We start from the raw sequence: 23,894 nt of genomic DNA on the forward strand, positions 1-23,894 counted from the left end.
CATTCCCTTTGGAGAGGGGGCGAGCTCTGTACCTCTAAGGCTAAACTCTAGGGGGGAAGTAGAACTGTTAAACCTCCACCTAACCAGCTGATAACTGTGCTTTTAAATGTCCACTGGGGCCTGCCCCAACTAAAACCCCCAATGTCACTTCCAGCCCCCAACACGGCCAGCGGGAACTAAACATGCTGATAACCAGATGTGATAAATCCATAACAGGACAAAAAGTTAAAGGGACTAACAGACATCGCTAAAACCTACAGCCCCCAGCCACACTGGGCTGCTCTCTCCAGCGGGGTGAACTTTAACCCTTTGAGGAGTTCATGGTGGGTGGGGCCCCAGGGGCCTAGTTGGCTCACCTATGTAGCTTCCTCTCCATTACCCACCTCCTTCTCCCGGAATCAGAGAGGCCAAGGGAGCAGCTTGGGCTGAGGCTGGGACAACTTGTGACCCCAAGGGTAGGGAGAGCCGGACAGGCCCGGTAGGGGGGTGGGGGTGGCGGGACTTGTGGTCCAGATGAGGGAAGAGCTCCTGCTGGTGGTTTGGAACCCCAGGCATCCTTTATTAGCTGCAGGGTCACATCTTCTCTTTAGGCCTCTATTTCCTCTTCTAGAAAGTGAAGGGTTGGGCCACATACTCTAGTATTTCCCAGAGTGTGGCTGGAGGAGCTCACTTGTTGCATGGCCTTGCTCAAGGCTTCCCCTTCCCGAGTCTCAGTTCCCTCCTTGGGGAGACAGGGATGGTGATCCCGGCTCAGCCTGCCTCACACGGGGTGCTGTGAGGATGAGCTGAAATGAGGAGCAGGAAAGTATTTGAGAACAAAAGCTGGGCATTCTTGGAGGGATTACTTTACTGTCAGCACCTGGCGTGTGGTAGGTTCTCAATAAATATTTATTGAGTGAATCCATTTTCCAGTTCCAAAACATGTCCTGTGAAGCATAAGTCCCATGAGATGCTTCACAATAAAGAGATTTGTGGTTAAAAAAAAAAAAGAGAGAGAGATTTGTGGTGAAATGAGCTTGAGAAATCTGAATCCTGTTTCTTCCTCTTGGAGATGCATATGGGCATGGATTTTAATAAAGGCTCTGAGAGGTCCTGTGAGAGAGAAACCTCGTGTAATTGTGAAATGTTTGTTTTCCAAACTCATTTGACCACTGCGAGCCTCCTCCCCTTCGTTTTTCTCATAATTCTCACGTGCGGGAATAAACTCTGGACACAGTGCTCCTCAAGGGCCTCTCTGGGTCTGGCGTCCAGCTGCCACCCACTAGTTCTCCGCTTCTGTGGGCTCCGGCTCCCCCATCTGTATGATGGTGACCCTGCTCCAGGCCTGAGGGAGGTGCTGGGCGGAGGGAGAGCTGGAGGAGGTACAGAGGTTGAGCAGAGGGGCCGAGCAGACACACCCCTGGCTGATCATTGGCCTGAGGCCAGACAGATGGCTGGCTGCCCCAGAGGCCTGGGTGTCCCAGGGAACCCGTGTTGCCAACGAGGGTGTGGGTTTCACAAGTTGGACTGTCCTCAGCCCAGGTTTCGGGGGCAGGGCTTACAGGCACGTAACTCTAAACCAGATCTTTAACGAAGCGCTAACCAGAGGCTAACAAGGGCTAAGCCAGGTCTTAAACCCCCCCAGCACCAGCAGCTGAAGGTCCAGGGGAGCAGAGGGCAACTTAGTAGTTCCTCTGACCCTCTCCCCCCAAAATAAGCAACATCAAAACCAAAGTTAAATCTAAACTTAAACACAATAAATATCTTTTCTAAAAACCAAACCAAAGCAACAAACTCAGAGGGTTAAACTGACCCCCAGATCCATTAAAACCAAGCAGAACAGCCAAACCCCACCCAGGTGGGAATTCTGAGGTGTAACTGCTAAGTAAAGAGCGAGGTTGGAGCTGGAGTGGGTTTTTTTCTGGCTGTCAGCGAGCGAAGCAAGGTCCCTTTAACATTTTCCATCTCTGTGCTTGCACATCCTGGCGGGGAAGGAAGGTCTCTGCGCTCCAGGGCCTGATCCCCAGGCAGTGGCTGGGCCTTGGAGGGGCGGAGCAGAGAGGGGGGCCTGGCCAGAGGTCAGAGGGCCTGGTGGTGGCTGGGAGGGTGGAGTGAGGTCCTCGCGGCTGCTCCCAGCCCCACTCATGCTGGCGCTCCTCCCACGCGCTGTCCACCCCTCGGTCTCATCTCCATCCCCGCCCTGACATGCACTGACCACGCGGCCTGGCAGTCGCTGCTCGGTCTCTGCCTTTTTGTCTCCTCTACCTGCTGCTTCCGAGGGTTCTGTGGCTTGGGGCTGGACACTGGGTGTGGGAAGTTTGGGGAAGCAGAGGGGGAAGATGGGGGGTCAAACTGAGGGAAGGGGAGCGATGCCCCTGGAGCAGGAGAGATGGGGGGACGGGAAGGCCAGAGGCATGAGCATGGCGGGGAGAGTGGGGAGCTGGGCCCCCTTTCCCAGCCCAAGTGTGCCCTGGGGACCCTTCCTGTCCAGGGTCCCTACCCGGCTGGGCTGGGCTAGCGGCTGACAAGGACTTTCCCTGTGGTGTCTGCCCCTTGCTCCTTTCTCCCTCCCCACCCCACCCCCGCTTGCTGGCTTCCACCTCCACCCCTCCTTCCCTCCCTTGGATCTCCCTCCATTCTCCCTATCCCTTTCCGGTCTCCCCCCACCCACTGCCTGTCCCCCCTCTGTCTGTCACTCCTGCCCCTTCCCCTCCCCCCCAGGCCGCCAGCTGACCATCTTCAACAGCCAGGCTGCCATCAAGATTGGGGGCCGGGATCAGGGCCGCCCTTTCCAGGGCCAGGTGTCCGGCCTCTACTACAATGGGCTCAAGGTGCTGGCGCTGGCCGCCGAGAGCGACCCCAACGTGCGGACCGAGGGCCACCTGCGCCTGGTGGGGGAGGGGCCGTCCGTGCTGCTCAGTGCGGAGACCACGGCCACCACCCTGCTGGCCGACATGGCTACCACCATCATGGAGACCACCACCACCATGGCCACCACCACCACACGCCGGGGCCGCTCCCCCACGCTGAGGGACAGCACCACCCAGGTGAGGGCCCCTCCGCTGGTGCACGAGGGACGGGGCTCCAGGTGGGGAATAGGGCCGATGTCTGCCTAGCGACTGTGGCGCTCGGGAAGGGTCTGAGGGGACTATGGTTTAGATGGGGCTGGCAAGGTCTCCTTTCTTTCTTTTTAAAAAAAAAAAAATATATATATATTTATTTATTTGTTTGTTTGGTTGGTTGTGCCAGGTCTTAGTTGTGGCAGGCGGGCTCCTTAGTTGTGGCTCACCAGCTCCTTAGTTGTGGCATGCAAACTCTTAGTTGCGGCATGCATGTGGGATCTAGTTTCCTGACCAGGGATCAAACCTGGGCCCCCTGCATTGGGAGTACGGAGTCTTAACCACTGCACCACTAGGGAAGTCCCCAAGGTCTCCTTTCTCGAAGCGGTTGTCACCCTGATGACCAGGGATGTTGTAGGTGTGGAGGTGACTACTATTTCTAGGAGGACCATTCCCAGAGTTGAGGGGGAGTTTGGTACCCTAGCTAGACCAGGGAAGACCACCCCACTTATAAGAGAGGAAGTCCGGGCTGGGGGTGAGGGGTGGAATGACCCCCCTCTGCCTGCCCCATAATGAAGGCCACGCCCAGTGTTGTGTGGGCATCGAGGGAGAGACGGAGGGAGCCAGGATGGCATTGCTCTGCGCAGGGCACAGAGACGACAGCACTGGAGGGGCTAGTGGCTCACCCGATGGTGGCAGCCCCTCTCCGGAGGCTGATGGAAGCAGGAGCAGCCTCTCCCTGATGGCTGGTGTCCTTGCAGTGAGACTGCCAGCCCGCTGCCGTCACACGTCCTCTCTGTGTGACCTTGAGTAGACGCCACCGTGTAGCAGGCCTCAGTGTCCTCCATGCCTGTGGCTCAGAGCCGGGGCTGGTACAGACAGTCCCCTGGTGCTTTACCCTCCCTCCCCACTGCCTGCCCCACCTGCTCAGGTGCTCTCCCTGTGTCAGGTTTGAATTTATCTTCTCTCGCACCCAGGGGAGCACCGGAGGGGGCTGTACCTGAGAATGAGGCTCCACTGGGGAAGGACAGGCCTGGCTTTTCTGGTGGCCAAAGCCGACTGAGTATATGTGACTTACCAAGGCAGCCCTGGAGTGCAGCTGAGTTTTCTAGTTGTTGCTGCCTGGCCAGTGGGGGGAGGGCTCACACCTGGCACATTGGACCTTGCTTAGTCACCCTGCTCCCTCTGCCCAAGCTACTTCTGGCCCCCATCACACATGGCTGTGGGCCTCTGGGCCTGGAGGGACCTCTGTCCTCCCAGGGTGAGGGAGGGGCTGGGTCAGCCATGGGGACGTGTCCTACCTCCACTGCCAGCCTGCCTTCAGCCTCTGTAAATGAGGGCTGGGCTCTCTGAGCTCCAGTCCCCTCATCCCTGCCAGTCAGTGCTGCAGGGGCCTGGGTCTGGCTGACAGCCTTGTCCAGGCAAGAGAGTCAAGCCTGAACCCCCTTCCGTTCTGCCTTCAATGCCAAGAAAATCGAGGGGACCTGAATGCCAGGCCTTGCCCTCGGGAGCGGGGAGCCCTGGGAGAAAGGCCTGGCTCTAGCCGAGGTTGGGCACCGGCCATGCCCAGTGCCCAATGGCAAGAAGGGCCGTCCAGTCTCAGTGTGAGGTGACGGGCAGACCATCCAGGTAGAAGAGAAGGGTGGGGTTCTAGGGGTCATAGCTGTGCTGGTGGAGCCTGCACAGGGGAGACTGGCGCAGAGGGGCGGAGATGCAGAAGGAAAATTAGTCTTCCAGGTCCCACCTTGCCCTTGGGTGAGGGCTGCAGTGTCCGAAGCTTAGGGGGTGGGGAAGAAGCAAGACGTGACCGTTTCACCCCCTACCCACCCCAGACTCCTCCCGTCCTTGGCCTTCAGCCTGGCCCTCTCCCTGCACCCGAAGTCTCTCAGAGTCCCTTCCTGCTTGGATTCTGGGTTCCCCTCCTTGAGTTTCTTCCCTAGCACCCCCTGAGAATTCCCCCCACCCCTTAACACTCACTCATCTTGGGGATTCTCTTTCTTTGCAAGCAGGAGGAGAGAAAATGCTGACAAAGTCGACTCCTGTTGTCATGGCAACCACAGCCCTAATTATTGTATGCAGCCGGGTTTCCAGGCTCCAGGAAGGGGGTTGGGAGAGAGATGAAGGTGGTGGGGTGGTGAGGCTGGAGCCAAGAAACTTCCCAGGTCCTGCTCCGTGTTTGCCCGTGCTGGCCTCCAGAGGCCCCTGTGCTTCACCTCCCTGCTGCCCCAGGCCCCCTCGCTCTGGCCCTGCAGTCCCAGTTCTGGGGTCCAGTCTCCCAGACTTCCCAGAAATAAAAGGCACAACGTGTGCTGTTTCATTGGTCCCCAGGAGCGAGGGAACCGCTGCAGGGCAGGCGCTGTTCAGTCTACCTTTGCACAAGGGAGGTGGAGGCCCATGGTCACCCAGCAAGCGATGAGAGAGCTGGGGTGTGGACCAGGGTGTGTGTCTCAGCCCAGGGCTCATCCCCGTGCCTCAAGAGGTGGCTGCGGGGCCTGCTGACCCAGCCTGGAACCCTCTTCTTTCCCCCCACCTTCCTCTCGCCCCCAAGAACACAGATGACCTCCTGGTGGCCTCAGCTGAGTGCCCTAGTGATGACGAGGACCTGGAGGAGTGTGAGCCCAGTACTGGTGAGTGCCTTTCCCCCCTCCCCTGCCCCGGGCCCGCTGCAGCACTGATGGGAGGGGGGCGACTGTCCCTGCCACCTGGCCCAAGCCCGAGGGGCCTGCTGCCAGGCCTTAACTTTCCCTGATAGCTTCCTTTCCCCTCCTGCCATCGCCCCAGGTCCTGCAAATGACCCCTGGCGAGGCAGTTTCTGGCGTTTTGGTGTCCCTCAGAGATAGTGAGGTCCTTAGCTTGGGGTCCTGGGGTTGAGGGCCAAGGGATGCCGGGAGGGAAAGAGGGAGACTTTTCCCTAGAAAGATGAGTAACTGCAGCTCCCATGAGTCCTTATGGTGTGTGTGTCAGGGGCGGGGTGGGTGGGGGATGGGGATGGGGAACACAGGCCTAGGAACTACAATTCCCATCGACTCCTGGGTCCAGAACTACAACTCCCATCAGTCCCCGAGGCCTGGTGTTCTTTGGTCGCTAGAAGAGGAGGTCTCTGCTGGCTCCTGAACCCTCCTCATTCCCAGAGTCAGGGAGGTGGCCAGACACTGCCGGGGCTGCCAGGCCAAGCTGGGGCAGTTACTACACAGTGTCGGGCAGCGTGCTGGGTAGGAGGTGCCCCAGCCAGACATGAGGTCCCCCGGGGAGATTGGGGTCTGGTCCAGATTTCTAGTTGGGGAGCTGCTATAAGAGGAGAGCAGAGCTGGGAGGAAGGCTTACTGGGGGAGGCATTCCAGGGGTCTGCTTGATGCTTCCAGCTGGAGAGAAGGGTGCAGCCCCAGAGAGAGAGAGACCAGATTGGCAAGACAGGGGTGGGCCTTGGGTGCTGACTCAGAAGTGTGGGGTGTGGAACGGCACAGGGGGTGCCTCTGATCAGGTGGGCGGTGGCTGGGAGGAGCTGAGGGGACGGAGGGCCCGAGGAGCTGAGGTCCTGATGCTTGAGGCTGGCAGCGGGAATGGAAGGAGACTGGATGTGGCCAGATTTCCCAGTGGGAGCGTGTGGGCTTGGTGGTGTCCTGGATGAGCCCCCTGGGAGCCTCATCCCTTGCTTGGGTTTCCAGAGACTTCTCTCTGTTACTTTGCAGTGTGTGGCACCTGGGCTGTTGGTACTGGAAGGCTGGAGGTTGGGGCAGGTGCCCACAGGGTTGGGGCGGGGGGTGATGGGGTCAGCTGAGGTGGGCAGTGTGACCTGGGCATATCCTGTGAATCTGGCCTGGGCTTGAGCCTAGGGGGTCTGCCAGCCCCAGAAGAGACACTCTGGGGCTGAGGGTGGGGGTGGGCTGCAGCCAAGGAAGGAGGGTGAGGAGCCTTGGAGCAGAGGCTCAGGTTCCAGAGACCAAGGGCAGAGAGGCTTCTGGGGCGCAGGCCGCCAGGCCCAGAGGCTGAAGCCTGACTGCTCCATGTCCCCCCAGTAGGTCAGAGCTGAGGGTGTTGTTCTGACAGTCCTGGGCCCTGAGGTCCTTGGGGGAGCCTCCGGCTGCTGGACTGGAAAGGCCTCCTCAGCCGCAGCCAAGGACCAGTGCTTTCTGGACAGACACCCTCCACTGTGGGGAGTCTCCTCTTCTGGGGGCTCTCCCCTCCATCTCACTGGGTGATCTCGGCTCAGGGATGCACCCTCACACCCCACCGTTGCTTTGGGAATCTGGCAGCTTCGACACAGCACTTTCCTTGCACCCTGCTTTTCCCCCTACCTAGTCACTGGTGGGGCTTTCCTATAGGTGGACGCAGTACCGCAAGCCCAGGCCTGTGGGGAGTGCCTGTGACAAATGGTCCCCTGAGAGCCCCGGGATGGGACTCTGGGGACAAAAGGCTGTACGGTCACGAGAAAAGGGCCCTGCCTGGCCCCACTGCACGTGTTTGCACACTCGGGGGTGGGCACCGCTAGGTGACAGGAGGAGCCTCTGTTCTCCCTGGACCCTGCAGAGGCCATGATGCAAGGACGGGAAGCGCACACTGGGCTACCCCAAGGCCACATCCTGTCCACCAAAATTCTGGCCTCCCAGCCCCAGCCCAGGGTCTTGTCAGGGTCCTGGGTGTGATGCTGAGCGCGTGCACAGGTGGGCCGAGCTCTTTTAGGCTGTGTTGGGACCACGGAGTGAGGAGGAGCTGAAGTGGGCGGGTCAGCTGCCCTCCCAGCATCAAAGGGCCAAGTATGTGAGGGGACAAGGAGGGTGGAAGAGGAATGGAAGCTGGGGGATGGGGAGAGGCTGGCGGGCCAGCCCAGCACCCAGCTTTAAAAATAAGAAGGAGGGAGGGCAGAGTGCATGCCTGAGCCCCCAGAGAAAACCAACGCAACCCACAGGCTCCACCGCAGGTGTGCATCACGTATGTTTGCACCTCCACTCTCATACTGGCCTGAAATGCTTAACTTGGATTTTTATCTTGATGGGAGGCCAGACGATGACCAAGATGACTCCAGGGTCCCTCAGGCTGATTTAGACTGTGATACACCCCACCTGGAGAGGGAGGGGACTCAAGCCAGAGCCCTCTTGTGCCCCCAGTGCAGGGAGGCTTTTTCCCTAGCAGACGAGCAGGACTCCTTGGGCTCCAAGGTCAGTGTCAGAGGTGGAGGCAGCCTGGCTGGAGACAGCAGCTACCCAGGGGCTGACCGCAGGCTCTTTGCACCCCTCTCATCTGCCAGATCTTCCTTCCTGGGTCCAAGTGTGAAGCCTCGGGTCATCCCTGAAACGTTTCACACCTTCCCTTGACTTGGACCCCTCCACAGACCCCAGGTCCCAGCCTCCCCAGCCTGGAGAGCCCATCATCTAACAGTTATTTTACCGGAGGTTGGCAGCCCAGCCAAAAGTATTGTGGTGATGGACACGGTGTTTAACTTGTTTTGAATGGGAGTGCCTTTATGGGGACCTGCCCTGTGTAGTAGGCAATGTGACCCAATGCCCCTCGCTGCCTTAGCCAGCCTGTCCCACACCTTGTGTTATGGGCCTGGCCCCTGTAGGAATTGCTCCCCTTGAGGCACATAGGAAGTGCACACGCAGACTCAGACCCACAGAGGCACCCAGCTACATGCACACTCGTGTCTGACCAGAGGCACACCCACATCCAGGCACAAACATTTATGGACCTACCAGCAAACTCACGCACATCCACTTCCGCAGGTACTCATATGTTCAGACCTAAAGGGCACACACCATTTGTGCCTAGAGCAAAAGAGGCACCAGGTGCTTAGATCTGAAGAGACACGCATGTATTCAGAGCCCCAGAAGTCCGATGAACACAGACAAACCCATACACATGTGCACATTTTCACAGAGGTACACACGTGTGCTCAGAGCTACGGTCCTGCATGTGTGGGCTTAGGGCTCCACACCTAGATGTGGACTCACAGGTGTCTGCCTGTTTAGACACTTACACACGAGCTCAGCTGCACAAGGGTGCATACACAGCATGTCTTCAACCCACCAAGGCAGTTGCATGCGCTCAGAGCTGCACATCCATGCACACACAGACCCACTGAAGCGCACGTGCGCACATCTATTGAGGGGTAGACCAGATGTTCAGAATCGCATGCACGTGCTCAGAAGCACTTGCATATTTCACACACTCCCGAGACACGTACACCTATGTGCTCAGACCCTCAAGGCCCAGGCATATACGAATCCTCAGACTCTCAGAATTCCACACTCAGCTCACAGAAGCAGACACACGCGTACAAATCCACTTGCATCACACACATGCTCACACATGTGCTCAGGCCACAGAATCCTCCACGTGAGCTCAGACTTACAGACGCTCACAGATGTTTCAGAATCACAGGTGCGTGTGTGCGTGTTCAGAGCAGGCACGTATACAACATGCACAGACCTTCTGAGATGCAGGCACACACATGCGCACGTGGGCGTGTGAATTCAGGGATGTACACGTCTGCGCCCAGGCTCACAGAGGTGCATGAGTGTCACAGCACCACCCCCGCATACACTTGGGCTCGGACCTACAGTCGCCTGCACATCTGTTCACGTACTCTAAGACACACACGTCCTCAAAGGCATATCCTCGTGTACCGACGTGTGTGCTCATGCTGAGGGCCATGAGGGCGCACGTGTGTGCATCCTCAGGCAGGCTGTGTGTGCCCAGACCCAGGGGTCCACGCACACGCACACATTTCTTCAGACTCACAGACCTGCCCCCCTGCCCCACCGCCCCAGGAAAGGAGACCTTCGGAGGCCCACCTCAGCTCAGACCTTCTGAGGCTCACTCTGATGTGCATGCCTTATGCTCAGACACACACACACGTGCTCAGACCCCTCAAGGCATGCATACTCGTATTCAGTCCCACGGTGGTGTACACACACGTGAACACACACACAGAGTCAGGCCAACACTGACACGGGAGCTCACAGCTGCTGGTGTACTTACTCATATGCTTAGAGGTACACATGCAGCTCCACATAGAAGGACACCCACATATCCGTGGACCCTCAGGCCAATCACACACGTTCAGACACAGTAAAATGCGTGCTTCCATGTTCACCAGGTGAGCACACAGACCCACAAGGACCCACACGCTCGGCTTCATATAAGCCCACGTGTGCTCAGACCCAGAGAAGCAGCCTCATGCACTCAGCCTACATGTGCGCATCCCTACCGAGGCGTTGCCCCCGTGCACACATACCCAGGACCCTCAGAGGCGTACACATGCTTAATTCCACAGGCACAGACACATTTGCTCAGACCCACACATCTAGCTCAGAATCACAGAGGCACAAACGTGTTCGGGTCCCAACGTGTCTTAAGGTAACACTAGTTGTAACAGAGAAACTCTCAACACCCATGGTTAAACACATAGACATTGACTTCTCCTTCACGTAAAGTTATAAACACTGTTCCTGATGGGTGAGCAGCTCTTTTTTTTTTTAAACATCTTTATTGGAGTATAATTGCTTTACAATGGTGTGTTAGTTGCTGCTGTATAACAAAGTGAATCAGCTATATGTATACATATATCCCCATATCTCCTCCCTCTTGCCTCTCCCTCCCACCCTCCCTATCCCACCCCTCTAGGTGGTCACGAAGCACCGAGCTGATCTCCCCGTGCGATACAGCTGCTTCCCACTAGTTAGCTATTTTACATTTGGTAGTGTATACATGTCCATGCTACTCTATCACTTCGTCCCAGCTTACCCTTCCCCCTCCCCATGTCCTCAAGTCCATTCTGTACGTCTGCGTCTTTATTCCTGTCCTGCCCCTATGTTCATCAGAACCTTTTTTTTTTTTTAGATTTCCATATATATGTGTTAGCACACAGTATTTGTTTTTCTCTTTCTGACTTACTTCACTCTGTATGACAGACTCTAGGTCCATCCACCTCACTACAAATAACTCAATTTCATTTCTTTTTATGGCTGAGTAATGTTCCATTGTATATATGTGCCACATCTTCTTTATCCATTCATCTGTCGATGGACACTTAGGTGAGCATCTCTTTTGAGAGCGCCGATTCAGGGCTGGTCTGTCTCCACCTTGAAGCTGCACCGTCTTCACCGTGACTTCCCGAGTTGTGGTGGAAGGGGATGAGCAGGGAGGGGCATGAAGGGGAGGGCTTATGGGCCAGGCCTGGGAGGAAGAGGTGTGCATGGGCCCTACTGATTCTCTTCTCCAGAGCTCGGTCATGTGGCACGACCTAGCTTCCAGGCAGTCCAGGAGGAAGCAAAAACAGATTTGGTGACCAGCTAGCCATTTATTTGCCACAGTCTGGGCTTTGGGTCACCAACGATCCAGTCCACTGTTCCCCCCACCGACAGAACACACCCACCCCTCCCCAGGGGAGACACCCGAAGTCCTGCCCGGTTAGGATAGTCATCTCAGAGGTGAGGATGTCTGGGAGATGGACCCACTCCATTGGGTCCGGACTTGGCTCCTGGGTACCCATATGAGGTCTGGATACCCATGAACTAAAAGGAGAATTGACCTCACTGCCCATACAGCCCAGCACACACCCAGAATACCATGATGGGCCAGAGAAAACCACCACCATAAAACCCTGCGTCCAGAGGGCAGGATGGAGGGTGCACAGCAGCTTGTAGTTCCTAGTGTTGGGAAGATGCAGGCAGCTTGAGGCTCTGCCCTCAGTAGTGGGGAAGTTTCTCCCTGAAACCCCACTTCTGCTGTCTGGGAGAAACTCCCCTCTGCTTTGTCTGGGGCCCTGGTGCTGCCCTCTGGCAGGTCCTTCCCAGTCCTTATCCTCCATGGCCATCTCTGGGTGGGTGTCGGGAAAATGACCTCCTTGGAGGTCTCACAGCCTTGACAGCCCTCTTCCTGCTCATGCATATTTGGGGGCCCAAAGGTTGTTTTAAGGCCCAAAGATGGTTTTGAGGCTCAAACGGTCAACGGAACGACACTCAGAGTTCTCTCCTAGACATAATTCTCAAGCCTGTTTATTTCCTTGTTTCTCTGCCCTATCTCTTAATTTAGTGGTGACTATCTTGAGGGCGTTTGAAACAATGGGTGGGGAGCCACACCCTTAGAGAGAGTGATCCTTTTCTTTTGCCGTATGCGGGCCTCTCACTGTTGTGGCCTCTCCCGTCACGGAGCACAGGCTCCAGACGCACAGGCTCCAGACGCGCAGGCTCAGCGGCCATGGCTCACAGGCCCAGCCGCTCCGGGGCATGTGGGATCCTCCCGGACCGGGGCACGAACCCGTGTCCCCTGCATCAGCAGGCGGACTCTCAACCACTATGCCACCAGGGAAGCCCTAGGGTGATCCTTGAGGCAAGGCTGAACCCCGTTTTTCAGGTGGAAGTGTCACTGGGCCACTATCCCTGAAAGCCGTTTCCAGTCTTCTTTCTTAAGATTTGGGGTTTGGGGGCAGTGCTTCTTCTGACACTTGCCGGCCCCGCATTTGTGGGCTCTCTCTGGTCCCTTCATCTCTGTTGCAAACGCACCAATTCTTGTCTAACGTTGTTTCTTTCTTGTAATACGTTACCAAACACAGAAAGTAAAAGGCGGCATTGTCGTCCTGACTTTCCTGGCACCTTCCCTTAGTGCCTCAGCCTCGGTAAGCACGTGGCCTGTCCCAAGCAACGGTTGGTACCAGGTGTCCTGCCGCTGCATTATGTGGCTCTGCATCTTTCCAGCCTCCAAATCCATTTCCTTGAATTGTTACCTGAGGGCCACAGGTTTTTGTTAATGTGACACCCACTTCTGGCTGTGTCTGTATTAGTTAAGGTAACATGTGTTTCTGTAACAGATAACCTCCCCCCGAATCTCAGTGGGTCCTTCAAGGGAAGTTTCTGACTCAGGTGAAGCCTCACCTGGGTGCTCCTGACCAGCAGGTGGCTCTGCCCCAAGGAGTGCTTGGGGGATCCAGAGTCCTCCCATCTGTGGCTCCTCCATTTCAACACGTGGTTTGCAAGGTCACTGGAAGGAGGAGAAGGAGTGCGGAGGATCTGGGCGGTACTGGCACTGCCCACTGCTCACTCCTGTGGCCACACCTAATTGCAACGGATGCTGGGAAATGTAGTCTCACTGCCCAAGGGAAAGAGGTGGTCACAGAGGCACAACCGCATGTGTTCAGACCCATGGTGGCACGCTCACATGTTCTCAGCGACACATTCATGCATTCACATGCACACACGAGCTCAGACCCAGGCTTAGAGGCAGGCGGACCACACACAAACCACGTACAGAGCACAGGCTCACTCACATGCACACACATCCCCTAAGACTCGCTGACACGCAGGCTCACATGCTTGGATCCATTGAGGTTCGTGTGCGTGCACACACGCACACACACACACACATGCTTAGAGACACATGCCTAGGTGCTCAGAAACAGACCCTCAAAGGGGTGGATGCATGTGCATGCACACAGTGGGCGCTTCACCGTCTCTGACCTTGACTCCACCTTGGCGTTTGCCCTTGCTGTGTGTGGGTTTCCGGGTGGGGAGGGGTGGTACCCTTCAGTCCACTGCACACAGTTGCACAGATTGTTCTCTGCTGGAACAGGTGAGTAAGGGCTGAAATCTAGCCAGTGCTTTGCTTGCCAAGCTGTGTGTCCTGCGCCCTGGAGCGGGGCTGTGCCCACCAGGAGAACAGAATGCCTTTTTCCAGTTTTGCTCAGAGATACTGTTTGCCAAATGGTGCACCTGCAGGGCTCTGGCCACACTGAGGGTCTGCCGTGTTTCTAATCCACACGAAGTGCCCTGTGGACTAGTGGCCTTCTTGCCGTCACAGCCTGGGCAGGGCACCCAGCACTGGCAGATGATTGCTTAGTCTCTGACGCTCAGCCTCAGTTCTAGATGCTTCTTTGGGGGTGGGCACATCTTGCTTGGGTGGGAATGGGGTTCTTGGGTAGATTTTCAGTCAAGGGCCTTCTTTGCCCTAAAGGCAGAAAGGGCTCCAGCTTGCTTGTCCAGCAGCCCCCAGAGACAGGGGAGCTGGGGGAGGAGGGTGCTCGGGAATGGCTTGTGGTCTCCTTGGCCAGAATGGAATTCCTTTCAGTAAGCGGAACTGACATGCACTGAAATTCAGTTTAGGAGCAGAGGGTGGGTGGCGTCTATGATAAGTGCTCTTGTGAATATTTCCCAAATGCTGCAGTTGCCTGAAGTGGGGGAGGGGAGGGAGGCTGCCTAGGGTCCTTATCAGACCCCCAGGGGCACCTCATCCCAATGTGCACCCTTGGCATAGAGCTGGACCCAGGGTCCCAGGCACCATGAGTCTTCATGAGTTTGCACCCCCAAAAGCCCAGTGGGAGGGGCGGCCTGGGGAGCCCCCAGTTGGACTTCTGCAGTGAGAAGTCTCTGAGTGTTCCTCCCCTCCTCCAGGCCCCACTAACTCCTCATTGGCACAAGCTTGCCTGACCCTTCCTGCATGACCCCAGGAAAATACGGTACCCTACTTTGTGTGTGACTTCACTGCCACAGAGCCCAGGCCGACTTGAGTGAGAGTTGGGGAAGGAAGGCAGCGTGGGGTCTCAGTAGTGTGTTATCTTGTGGTGAGGGGTGTAGGGCCCAGGGAGGAAGTGGCGTGGGAGGTGGAGGCTGATGTTCAGGGCCAGGAGAAGCGGACACCAAGGGGCAGTTGTGGCAGTGTGGGGGGATGTGAGTGAGGGCAGGGTACCCTCAGGAGGTGCTGTCAAAGCCTCGGGCCAGGGGAAGTCCCCAAAGGAGTTGGGGACGCAGGGACAGGACGGAGACCCAGAGATGGAGGCCAGGAATTGGCTGGGGTTGAAGGGCAGGGCCAAGAAGTCAATGTGACCAGGACTGGGAGGGCTCTGGAGGCAGGGTTGGGGGAAGCAGGAGGCTCCACAGGGGGACCCTGGGAGCCTGTGTGTCCCAAGGACCTAAGGAACCAGTGAGTTGGGGCAAATGGTTGTGGGTGGTGGGGGCGGGGGGCAGCTCAGGCTGAGCAGGATTTGTCTGTGGTCCAAGGCCTGAAGCCCCCATACACCCTCATCTACTGGGGAGGTGAGCAAAAGGATAGAAAGCCAAGGTCTGTGCCCTGATTGGCCTGATCAGCCCCTCTGGGCCATGATGTGTCCCCAGCAAGGGGCTTCCCTGGCAGTGAGTCCAAACCTGTGCCTCCAGGACAAAATAGGGACAAGGTGTCAGAGGCACCCAAGGCAGGGAGGAGCCTCTGGAGGTCTGCCTGAAAGAGGAGGTATTTGGTTGGATTCAAAGGATGAATGAGATATCAGCAGGGGAAAGGTGTTCTGAACAGAAGGCAAAGGTCAGGAAGGGGGCAGGTGGTGTGGGCCAGCAGTGAGGACCCCAGATGTGTTCAGGGTCCACACAGGGAAGGGAACCTTGTCATGGCTGGGCCCAGATCCTACCACTCGAAGGGCTACCAGCCTCCTCCTGAGACCTAACAGCTGAGTTTGCCACTTACCCAGGGGCCAGGTTGCTGGGCCATCCTTGGTGGGTCTAGGGCTCAGTAGGGATGGGAGGACAAAGTATGTTCATCCATAGGCTGGGATCCAGGCCTTGGCCTCACCTTGGGCCTGGAGCCCAATACCCTAATTTTATAGATGAGGAAATTGAGGCCCAGAAAATGAAAAGAAACTTGCCCACAGTCACACAGGAATTAGTGACAGAACAGGTCTTGGCCTCCCACATTAAAATCCAAGCCAAGAGTCAAGCAGCCTAGCAGATTCCTGCAGGCGTGGGGAGGATGAGTCAGGCCTTCCGGGGCTCCTTGTGAGACTTGGCCCTCGCCTGGCCTCTGAGAGCCACAGAAGGGACTGGATAGTCTATTCATTCATGTAGCCTCACAGTGACACCTGGAAGACCCTGGAAGTCCTGCCCACCCCAGGCCTCAGCAGCATCCTCCATAAAAAGCCAGGGTTGGACAGTCCCAGCCCCACAAAACATGCTTCTCTGCTCTTGGCTCAGTTTTCCAGTGTGGCTGAGCAGGTGGAAGCCCAGGTGCCCCGAGGCTTCTCAATCTGGGGGGCAGGTGAGCCCCTGTCCAGGGGGAGATTGGAGCCTGGTGGGGAGAGCAGCCTGAGGAGCTCAGCAAGGCTGTGAGTTCAATAGCAAGATCTTGGCTGAGCTGGCTAGTGTGGCCAAGGACAGCTCTGCCAAACTGCTGGAGCTGGCGATCTGAAGGATCAGCAGAGGTGTCTGAACAGCAGGGTGGAGACCAGAGCGCTTTGGGTGGGGGGAGGAGGAGAAGAGGTGCCTAGGTGTGGTGGTGGTGGCACATGGCTGGCCTGGATGCACTGGGGCAGAGGGGTCTGTCAGTGAAACCCTGAGAAGCCTCCCATGGAGCGGGTGGGAGGCTTGTGGTGTGATCTCTGAAGATCAAGCCCTGCAGAGAGACCAGGGAGCTGCACTCAGATGGGGGCGGGGCTTGAGCTGTGCTGGAGGGAGAGCTAGAGAGGAAACCTACTGCCCCTACCAGGACCAGAACTGCCCCTCCAAGAGGAGGGAGCCCTTCCACCAGCCACCTAGACCCAGGGCTGCAGCTCTCTTCTACCCCAGACCAGTGGGTAGCAGTGCTTTTTGTTTGAGAGGGGGCCCAGGGGGCTGATGGGAGTTGTAGTTGTTGACCCACGGGCTGATGAGGACTAATGGGAGTTGTAATTCTCACCCTCTGGGGCCGATGGGAATTGCAGTTTTGGCCCAGGGGACCCCAGTTATCCGACCTAGGGAGTGAGGAGACCTACACCCCCACCCCAAAGGCCCTACCCAGTAGTTCTCCTGGGCCCTATATTAGCAAGTGCATCCTTCCCAGATGGCTGTGTATGTATTTTCTTTTCTTTTTTTGCTTTCATCTTCTTTCCGTTGTTTTATTATTGTTTTAACAATAATAAGACGGCCAGAGGCCATCAAGCCCTGGCCAGGTCCTGGCGGCCCATGGGGGTTCTGGGGAGGGGGAGGGGGGGAAGTCAGTGGGGGTCAGAGGTGGAGGGTGAAGAAAGAGAAAGTTGGGGGTTTAGGGTTAGCGCAAGAATCATGTGTCGCTGCCTAGTTCCTTCCCTCACTCCCTGTCCTTCCTCACCTCTTACCTCAACATGGCTTCTCACCACCACTCCCAAAGTCCTATAGGACAGGACCCTCCTCCAATGTGCCTGTGTGTCCCTGCCAGCTCTTCCTCCCGGACCTCGTCACCTCCCACCTTCAGTTCTCCTCTCCCCATGACCAACCTGCACTTAGCCTTCAGAGCCCCTTCGCATGATCATCCCCTCCCAAGTCCTCTCACCCATGAGGCAGTTCCTACACAGCTGCCTGTCACGTGCCTCCTCCCCAAGCCTTCCTTCCCACTGCTCCCTCCCTACCCCCGCCACACGCTGACACCAAGTGGTGGTAACAGTTCCTCAACGCCAGCCTTCACTGTGCAGATTTCAGCTTTGTGTTTAATGAGGGGGAGAGGGCACAAGTGAGGGAGGAGAGTATTCTGGAGGAAGCAAGTTGTTCAGGGAGAGGAGAGTGAGGGAGGGAGATACCAAACAGATAGAAAGGAAACGTTGTACGGAAAAGTTGTTTTTTTCTTATTTTTTTCCGGGAGAACCCGCTTACACAGCTCTGTTTGTAATTTTTTTCTTCATGCTAAAATCACACGGCCTATTTGTTGATGTAAGTTGCCTGAATTCCGTGGTATGCTATCTTCTTTTTTAAAAACAAAAGAAAAAAAAAGAAAAACCCAGAAAAAACCCTAAAAGATATTGTTGTTAGGTTTGTTTAAATGCTGCTCTTGTATCTGTTTTTAAAGCCTTAAACCAGTAGAGTTCTTTTCTTTTTTTCCATTTCTTTTCTATTTCCTTTCCTTTCTTTTCCTTTTGGTTTCTTAAGACAAACAAAAGACCAAAACCCAGAGAGCCACAGAGCCCGTGCGTGGGGTGCCCAGGGCATCCGAGCCGCTGCCCGCTTAAAAAGCGCGGTGCTCCGGCCGGCTGGCGGGCGGGCCCAGCCCGCTCTAGTCTCCGCCAAAGCCAATTGGAACCGATTTGGGTGTGTGAGGCTGTTGTTTCTCTCTCTGTGCCGGCCGCCTGCACCCCGGCCCTCGCTGACGCCCTGTCTTTTCTCTTCTCTCTCTTGTTCTAGGAGGAGAGTTAATATTGCCCATTATCACGGAGGACTCCTTAGACCCCCCTCCCGTGGCCACCCGATCCCCCTTCGTGCCCCCACCCCCCACCTTCTACCCCTTCCTCACGGGCGTGGGTGCCACCCAAGACACCCTGCCCCCGCCCGCGGCCCGCCGCCCGCCCGCCGGGGGCCCATGCCAGGCCGAGCAGGACGACAGCGACTGCGAGGAGCCTATCGAGGCCTCGGGCTTTGCCTCCGGGGAGGTCTTTGACTCCAGCCTCCCCCCCACGGACGACGAGGACTTTTACACCACCTTTCCCCTGGTCACGGACCGCACCACCCTCCTCTCCCCCCGCAAACCCGCTCCCCGGCCCAACCTCAGGACAGATGGGGCCACGGGCGCCCCTGGGGTGCTGCTCGCCCCCTCCGCCCCGGCCCCCAACCTGCCAGCCGGCAAAATGAACCACCGAGACCCGCTGCAGCCCCTGCTGGAGAACCCACCCCTGGGGCCCGGGGCCCCCACGTCCTTCGAGCCGCGGAGGCCCCCTCCCCTGCGCCCCGGCGTGACCTCCGCCCCCGGCTTCCCCCATCTGCCCACAGCCAACCCCACGGGGCCTGGGGAGCGGGGCCCGCCGGGCGCAGTGGAGGTGATCCGGGAGTCCAGCAGCACCACGGGCATGGTGGTGGGCATCGTGGCGGCCGCGGCGCTCTGCATCCTCATCCTCCTCTATGCCATGTACAAGTACCGCAACCGCGACGAGGGCTCCTACCAGGTGGACCAGAGCCGGAACTACATCAGTAACTCGGCCCAGAGCAACGGGGCGGTAGTGAAGGAGAAGGCCCCGGCTGCCCCCAAGACGCCCAGCAAGGCCAAGAAGAACAAAGACAAGGAGTATTACGTCTGAGCCCCCTGCACCGCGCCCCACTGCCAGCTGCCCCTCCCGGGAGGGCCCGAGAGGAGGGTGCGGCCCTCTCCCTGCCGGGGCCCTGGGGACCCACTCCCTGGCTGCCTCAGACTTCTCTCGCGAAGAGGAAACGCAAAAAAATGAAAAAAAAAAAAAAAAAAAAAAGGAAAACCCCGTGCTCGTCCCCTTCCTCCTGCCGTCCGTCGGCGCGGAGTCATCGTGCGTCCTGGGGCTGTCTGTCCCTCTCAGCTCTGCGCCCATCGGGCAGGGCACGTGCTCACAGCCCTGGGTTGATTTATTTTTTTAAGGGGGGTAGTTTTATTTTGGTGGGGTTGGGAGGGAAGGAAGACTGGGGGTTTTGTACAGTGTCAACTACTCGTCCTGTTCATTTTCCTCCATTTTTCTTCCTCCTCCCTCTGTTCCCCCAGCCTTCCTTCTCCTCCCAAGCCCTCCAGTCCCCACCCCAGGCTTGCTGTGTCTCTCTGTCCCCACCCTCCTTCCCCACTGCTCCTTTTTGTGTGTGTCTGGTTTCCCCCTTCCTTTCCTCCCTTTGGGTTTCCAGAGTCGGTGGGAGAAGGGCGGGGGGGGTGGGCGGAGCGTCCCAGCGGGGGGCGGGGCCGGGATGGCCCCAAGAGCCATGGCTCCGCCCACCAGGAGGAGGCGCCTGCCTGGTTCCGCCCAGGGAAGGGGCTCGGGCCTGGGAAGACCTGTTCTGTTGTGTGCCGCCGGGCGACGTGCATTGATGGGGAAGCTGCTGGAGGAGCAGGGTGGGGGGCGGGTGGGAGGGGAAAGGCAAATGCAGATATATATTGAAGACAATTAATCTAGATATCGCGAGCAGCGGCCTGTGGCACCCATTGGGCGCGGGCAGCAGGGAAGAGAGGGAGCCAGGCATTACCCGCATACTGCTGGGGTCACTTCTCTGCCCACAGGCTCCCTGCTCCCCCAGTTTTTTTTTTTCTCTCTTTGTTAACAAATGTGTCTGAGTCTTGGAAAACACCCCAACCCCGGAAATGTGTGGGAAAAGAAAACAAAAACTTTCCAAATCCAACCGTCCTGTGCAGTTTGTTCGGGTTGGGTGCTGTTGGGACATCGGTCCGAGCTCTGGGCTGGGGTCTGGGTGCAGATTGGAGCCCACGAGAGCTGGTAAGTAGCCCCCAAAGTTTTGTGCTGAGCATGACTTTGGGCGCCTTGGGGCAGCTTGTCTTTGTCTCACCCCCATGTCCCAGCGGGCTGGGGAAGGAGACAGCAAACAGGCCCCAGGCTTGTGAGCGATGACTGGTCTCTGGACCCATTGGCCACGGACCTTAGCTTCTCTGGGGGCTGACAAATCCCGGGCCGGGAGCAGCGTTTTGCCCCCTAGTAGCTAAAGAGGGCCTGCCCCTCTGGTGGCTGTGTGTGCAGGGCACTGGCCTTGACATAGCCCTTGGGGGAGGTGATGTTATTCCTGGGTGGGAAGAGCTTCAGTGGCTGGTCCAAGGTCTCAAGGTAACTCAGTGTCTGAGTCCAGATTGGCCCCCAGTTCCGCCTAACTCCGGTCTCTGCCCCTTCTGCATCTCTAGGGTTCGGACCTTGCCCCCCACTGGCTGACCGTGGGCAGCCCCTGTGGCCGCAGGTGGAAGTAGAGCCAGCACACCTCAGACCAGGTGTTTGCTTCTTCATGGGGACACTAAACAGGCTCATGGTCCCAGACATGCTGAGATGGGTCTGGATTTGTTAAGCCTCTCCGTCGAAAGGAGCCGAGACTCTTGAGATGGGGGTTGTATACGAGGAGCCGCGCACCTGGGCGCCCTCGGGAGAGCAAGCAGAGTGTGGGTGGGTGTGCCTCTCCCAGGGGGCCACGGTGGACTGCCATGCCACTGGACACAGGACTCAGCCACGCTTCTGTCACTCAGGTCTCCTCTGCCTTCTGCTCGGTGGGTCTCGCCTCCCCCTCCTGGCTCTGCTTTCTCGTGCTCTAGGCTCACCGTCGCGCCCTTCACCGCCCTACTCTGCTTCCTGAGCTCCCACCTCGGGCGGCTCTGCTGCCGGCCAGCTCATTCTTGCAGCATCTTCCAGTTCACAAGCCTGGTCTGTGTTTAGGCCTGGACAGCACCGAGGGCCCTTGGGCTCAATTGCCCACAGGAGCCCCACCCAGGGCCGCCTCATCTCCCCCTCCTTCCCTCCATCCTGGGACGAAGCTTTTAACGTGGGACCACCCTTCCCACCGTGGGTTGTGCCCCAGTGGCCCTTGAGAGTCCTCCCCCCACCCCCAAGTCCTAACATGGGTAGGAGAGTGAGTCTTCCCCCAGCGGCCCCTGAGGGTGGATTTCCATGGACTTGGCCTCTCCTTTCCCTCCTGAACCAGCCACCAGGAGGGAGGGTTGGGCCCCGCTTGCCCCCTACTGCTGTTCAGTCTTGGAGATCAGCACCACCGAGGCCGGCTCTAACCCTCTGTGCGAGCCCGCCGGCGAGGCCTGGCGTGAAGCATCCTGTTCCTGTGCTGGTGATGGCCTTGCCCTGGCTCTTCTGCTGCCGCTCTCTCAGTCCAAGGAATGGAGACTTAGCTCAGGCTCTCCTGCCCCCATCACCACTGGCCAGAGAAAGCGAAGAGAGGCAGGCAGGATTTCCTCAGTATCAAGAAGGGAACATCCTTACTCCAGAAGTTCTAGAGTGGCCTTGATTAGTCTATCAGAGTAGGGGGCCAGAAAGAAGGAGCGTGCAGGAGCTGGAAGGATGGGCCCCAGTCTGGCTCCTCGCCGTGTGGCTGCGGGACTGGGTGTCTTCCTCTCTGCGTAAGGAAGCTAAGAGCCCTGCCACCCAAGGACTTGGTAGTAAGAGGAAAGATTCCTGGACTCTGCCGCTGACTCCGTGTACTTGTCTGTAAGAGATGGTCACCTTGCTCTTAGTTCCTTCGTCCTGTGCATCTGATATTGAACTTAACACCTGGGCCGGACCTGGGCTCCTTGGTGTCTGGCTGGGCTGGCAGTGACCCCCAGGAGAGTCCAAACAGCATACGGGGGGGTGGCCGAAATTCCAGGCACGCTGCTCCTTGACAGCTGGTACTGGCAGGGATGTGTCAGGAGATTCTACCGGGGGAGGGGGATGGGAAAGGAAGGATGGAGTGTGGGGAAGAAGCTTGCAGTGAAGTCTGGCTGATGCCTTTGACCTTGAAGACCTGCACTGGCCATGAAAGCCCCCAGGGGAGGGAACACAAGCTCAGCCAGTGCGGGGACTCTTCTGAATGTCCTCCTCCTGGGGGTGGACATGGAGACTGTGTTGCTGACACTGTCCTCCCTCACACGCCCTCCTGGGTGAGCTGCCGGCCTGGCTGGAGGCAGGAGAATGGCCAAAGTGGGTCCTGAGGCATTTTCCTGTGCCTGCTGCCTGAGGCATCTCCTGCCATGGGGGGGGCGGAGACTGTAGGAGTGGTGGTGGGTTCTTCCTTCCCAAACCCACTTCCCTTGGCTCTACCACTGTAGGGTGCCCAGCAGCTTCCGGGGCCAGGAGCAAACTGGGACGGGCGTCAAAAGAACAAGTGTGTCCCAAGTGAAGACCTGCCTTTCGGGTAGTAGCACCTAGCTGATTGCAGACCTGTGGCTGCTGCCGAGGGAGGCCCCTTCTCCCTTGGTAGGGCGCCCACTCCGCCACAGTGATGACACTCACTCCCTAGCTGCTCCAGAGGGGCAGGGCCCTGGACCTCCCAGCTTCTAGGTCCTGTTGAGTTAAGTGAGGAGTGACATGTTGGAATTAGGTAGGCCCTGGGTCCTGGAAGGCTGTGACCACCTGGAAGGACCAGGAACAAGGCCATTCTGAATTTGGGCAGAGGGACAGCTCTGACCACTTGGTGAGCTGGAGGACATCCCTGGGGAGAGGAGGGGCCATCTTCCACCAGCCCTGGGGTCTGCCTTCTGGAGGCTTCTGGATACCCTAAGGCCCCAAGAATGCTAAGCAACAGTAAGTAAGGCAGCTGGGGCTCAGCTGGGGAGCAGGCAGACAAGACAGAAGGTCCACGGCAGGCTGGCAAAATCTCTCCTTTGGGCATCTTTATAAACATGATCCCCACAGCCAGCCCCTTTGTCCTGGGGGTCTTCACTGAGGGGTGGCCACAGGCAGACAGCTAAAGGACACGACCCCCCAGAGGCCCAGGCAGATATGACCAAGCCAGGGAGTGATCCCGTCTCCTGGGGCCAGGGAGCTGCTTCCTGATTTCCCGTTGACCTTCTTACGTGTGTGCCCACGTGTGTACACCTCACTGATGTGTGTGTGTATGTCGGTGTAGAGGCGTGCAGCCTTCTGCTGAGGTGCCTGGAAGCAGAGGCACAGGCACAGGTGGACCAGAGACCACCTGAGCACAGGTCTGGGGTGACTCAGTAGATGGGGCAGGGGGCAGGGACCCCGCGGGGCAGGAAAGGCCTCCTGCTGCACCCATGAGTGTGTTAGCTGGGGTAGGGGAGCTCGGGGGCCCACCCCTTTCCATCTGAGCCCTTGCACTGGGTTTCCCCATAAGTGATGCCAGTGAGGGGGGTTTAGATGGTTTTCAGAGGGAGGCCCTGCCCTCGAGAAGCATCACTGGATGCCGAGACTTTGAGGCCTGAGGGCAGGCTGGGGGTGTTGGGGCCAGAGCTGACTCTGGGGGCCTTCGGACCTGGGTTTGACTCCTAATCTGCCCCTCCTAGCTGGGTGTCACAGGCACCCAGGCACAGTTTCTCTGAGCCTTAGATTTCCCGTATGTAAAATAGGGCAACGTCTACCTCAAAGGGTTCAGGAAAAGATGAAACGAGACGATGCCTTGAGGTTCCAGCACGGTGCCTGGCTCACAGCAGAGGCTGGAAAAGACAGCCACTCGGCTGGCACTCAGGACAGGAAAGCTGGCCTGGGAAAGG

At 57.7% G+C, this 23,894-nt stretch overlaps 1 protein-coding gene across 15 annotated transcripts in view; it reads left to right on the forward strand.

The window, feature by feature from the left end:
• The window catches only part of NRXN2 (neurexin 2), a gene marked incomplete at its 5' end in the record, with an annotated part of 99,938 nt that extends 80,894 nt beyond the window's left edge, over positions 1-19,044 (forward strand). For 11 of the 15 annotated variants that reach the window (XM_079708416.1, XM_079708417.1, XM_079708420.1 and 8 more), the window contains 3 exons: positions 2,701-3,026; positions 5,587-5,665; positions 18,725-19,044. In XM_079708416.1, coding sequence (XP_079564542.1) covers positions 2,701-3,026; positions 5,587-5,665; positions 18,725-19,029 — 710 coding nt within the window. In that variant the 3' untranslated portion in view covers positions 19,030-19,044. Of the gene's footprint in view, positions 1-2,700; positions 3,027-5,586; positions 5,666-18,142 lie in introns of all 15 variants that reach the window. The other 4 variants (XM_079708407.1, XM_079708414.1, XM_079708415.1 and 1 more) reach the window with 1 other exon arrangement.
• Positions 19,045-23,894: the final 4,850 nt, after the last annotated feature.

This window comes from Hyperoodon ampullatus, assembly GCF_949752795.1.
Source record: "Hyperoodon ampullatus genome assembly, chromosome: 7".
In the NCBI taxonomy this organism is placed as follows: domain Eukaryota; kingdom Metazoa; phylum Chordata; class Mammalia; order Artiodactyla; family Ziphiidae; genus Hyperoodon; species Hyperoodon ampullatus.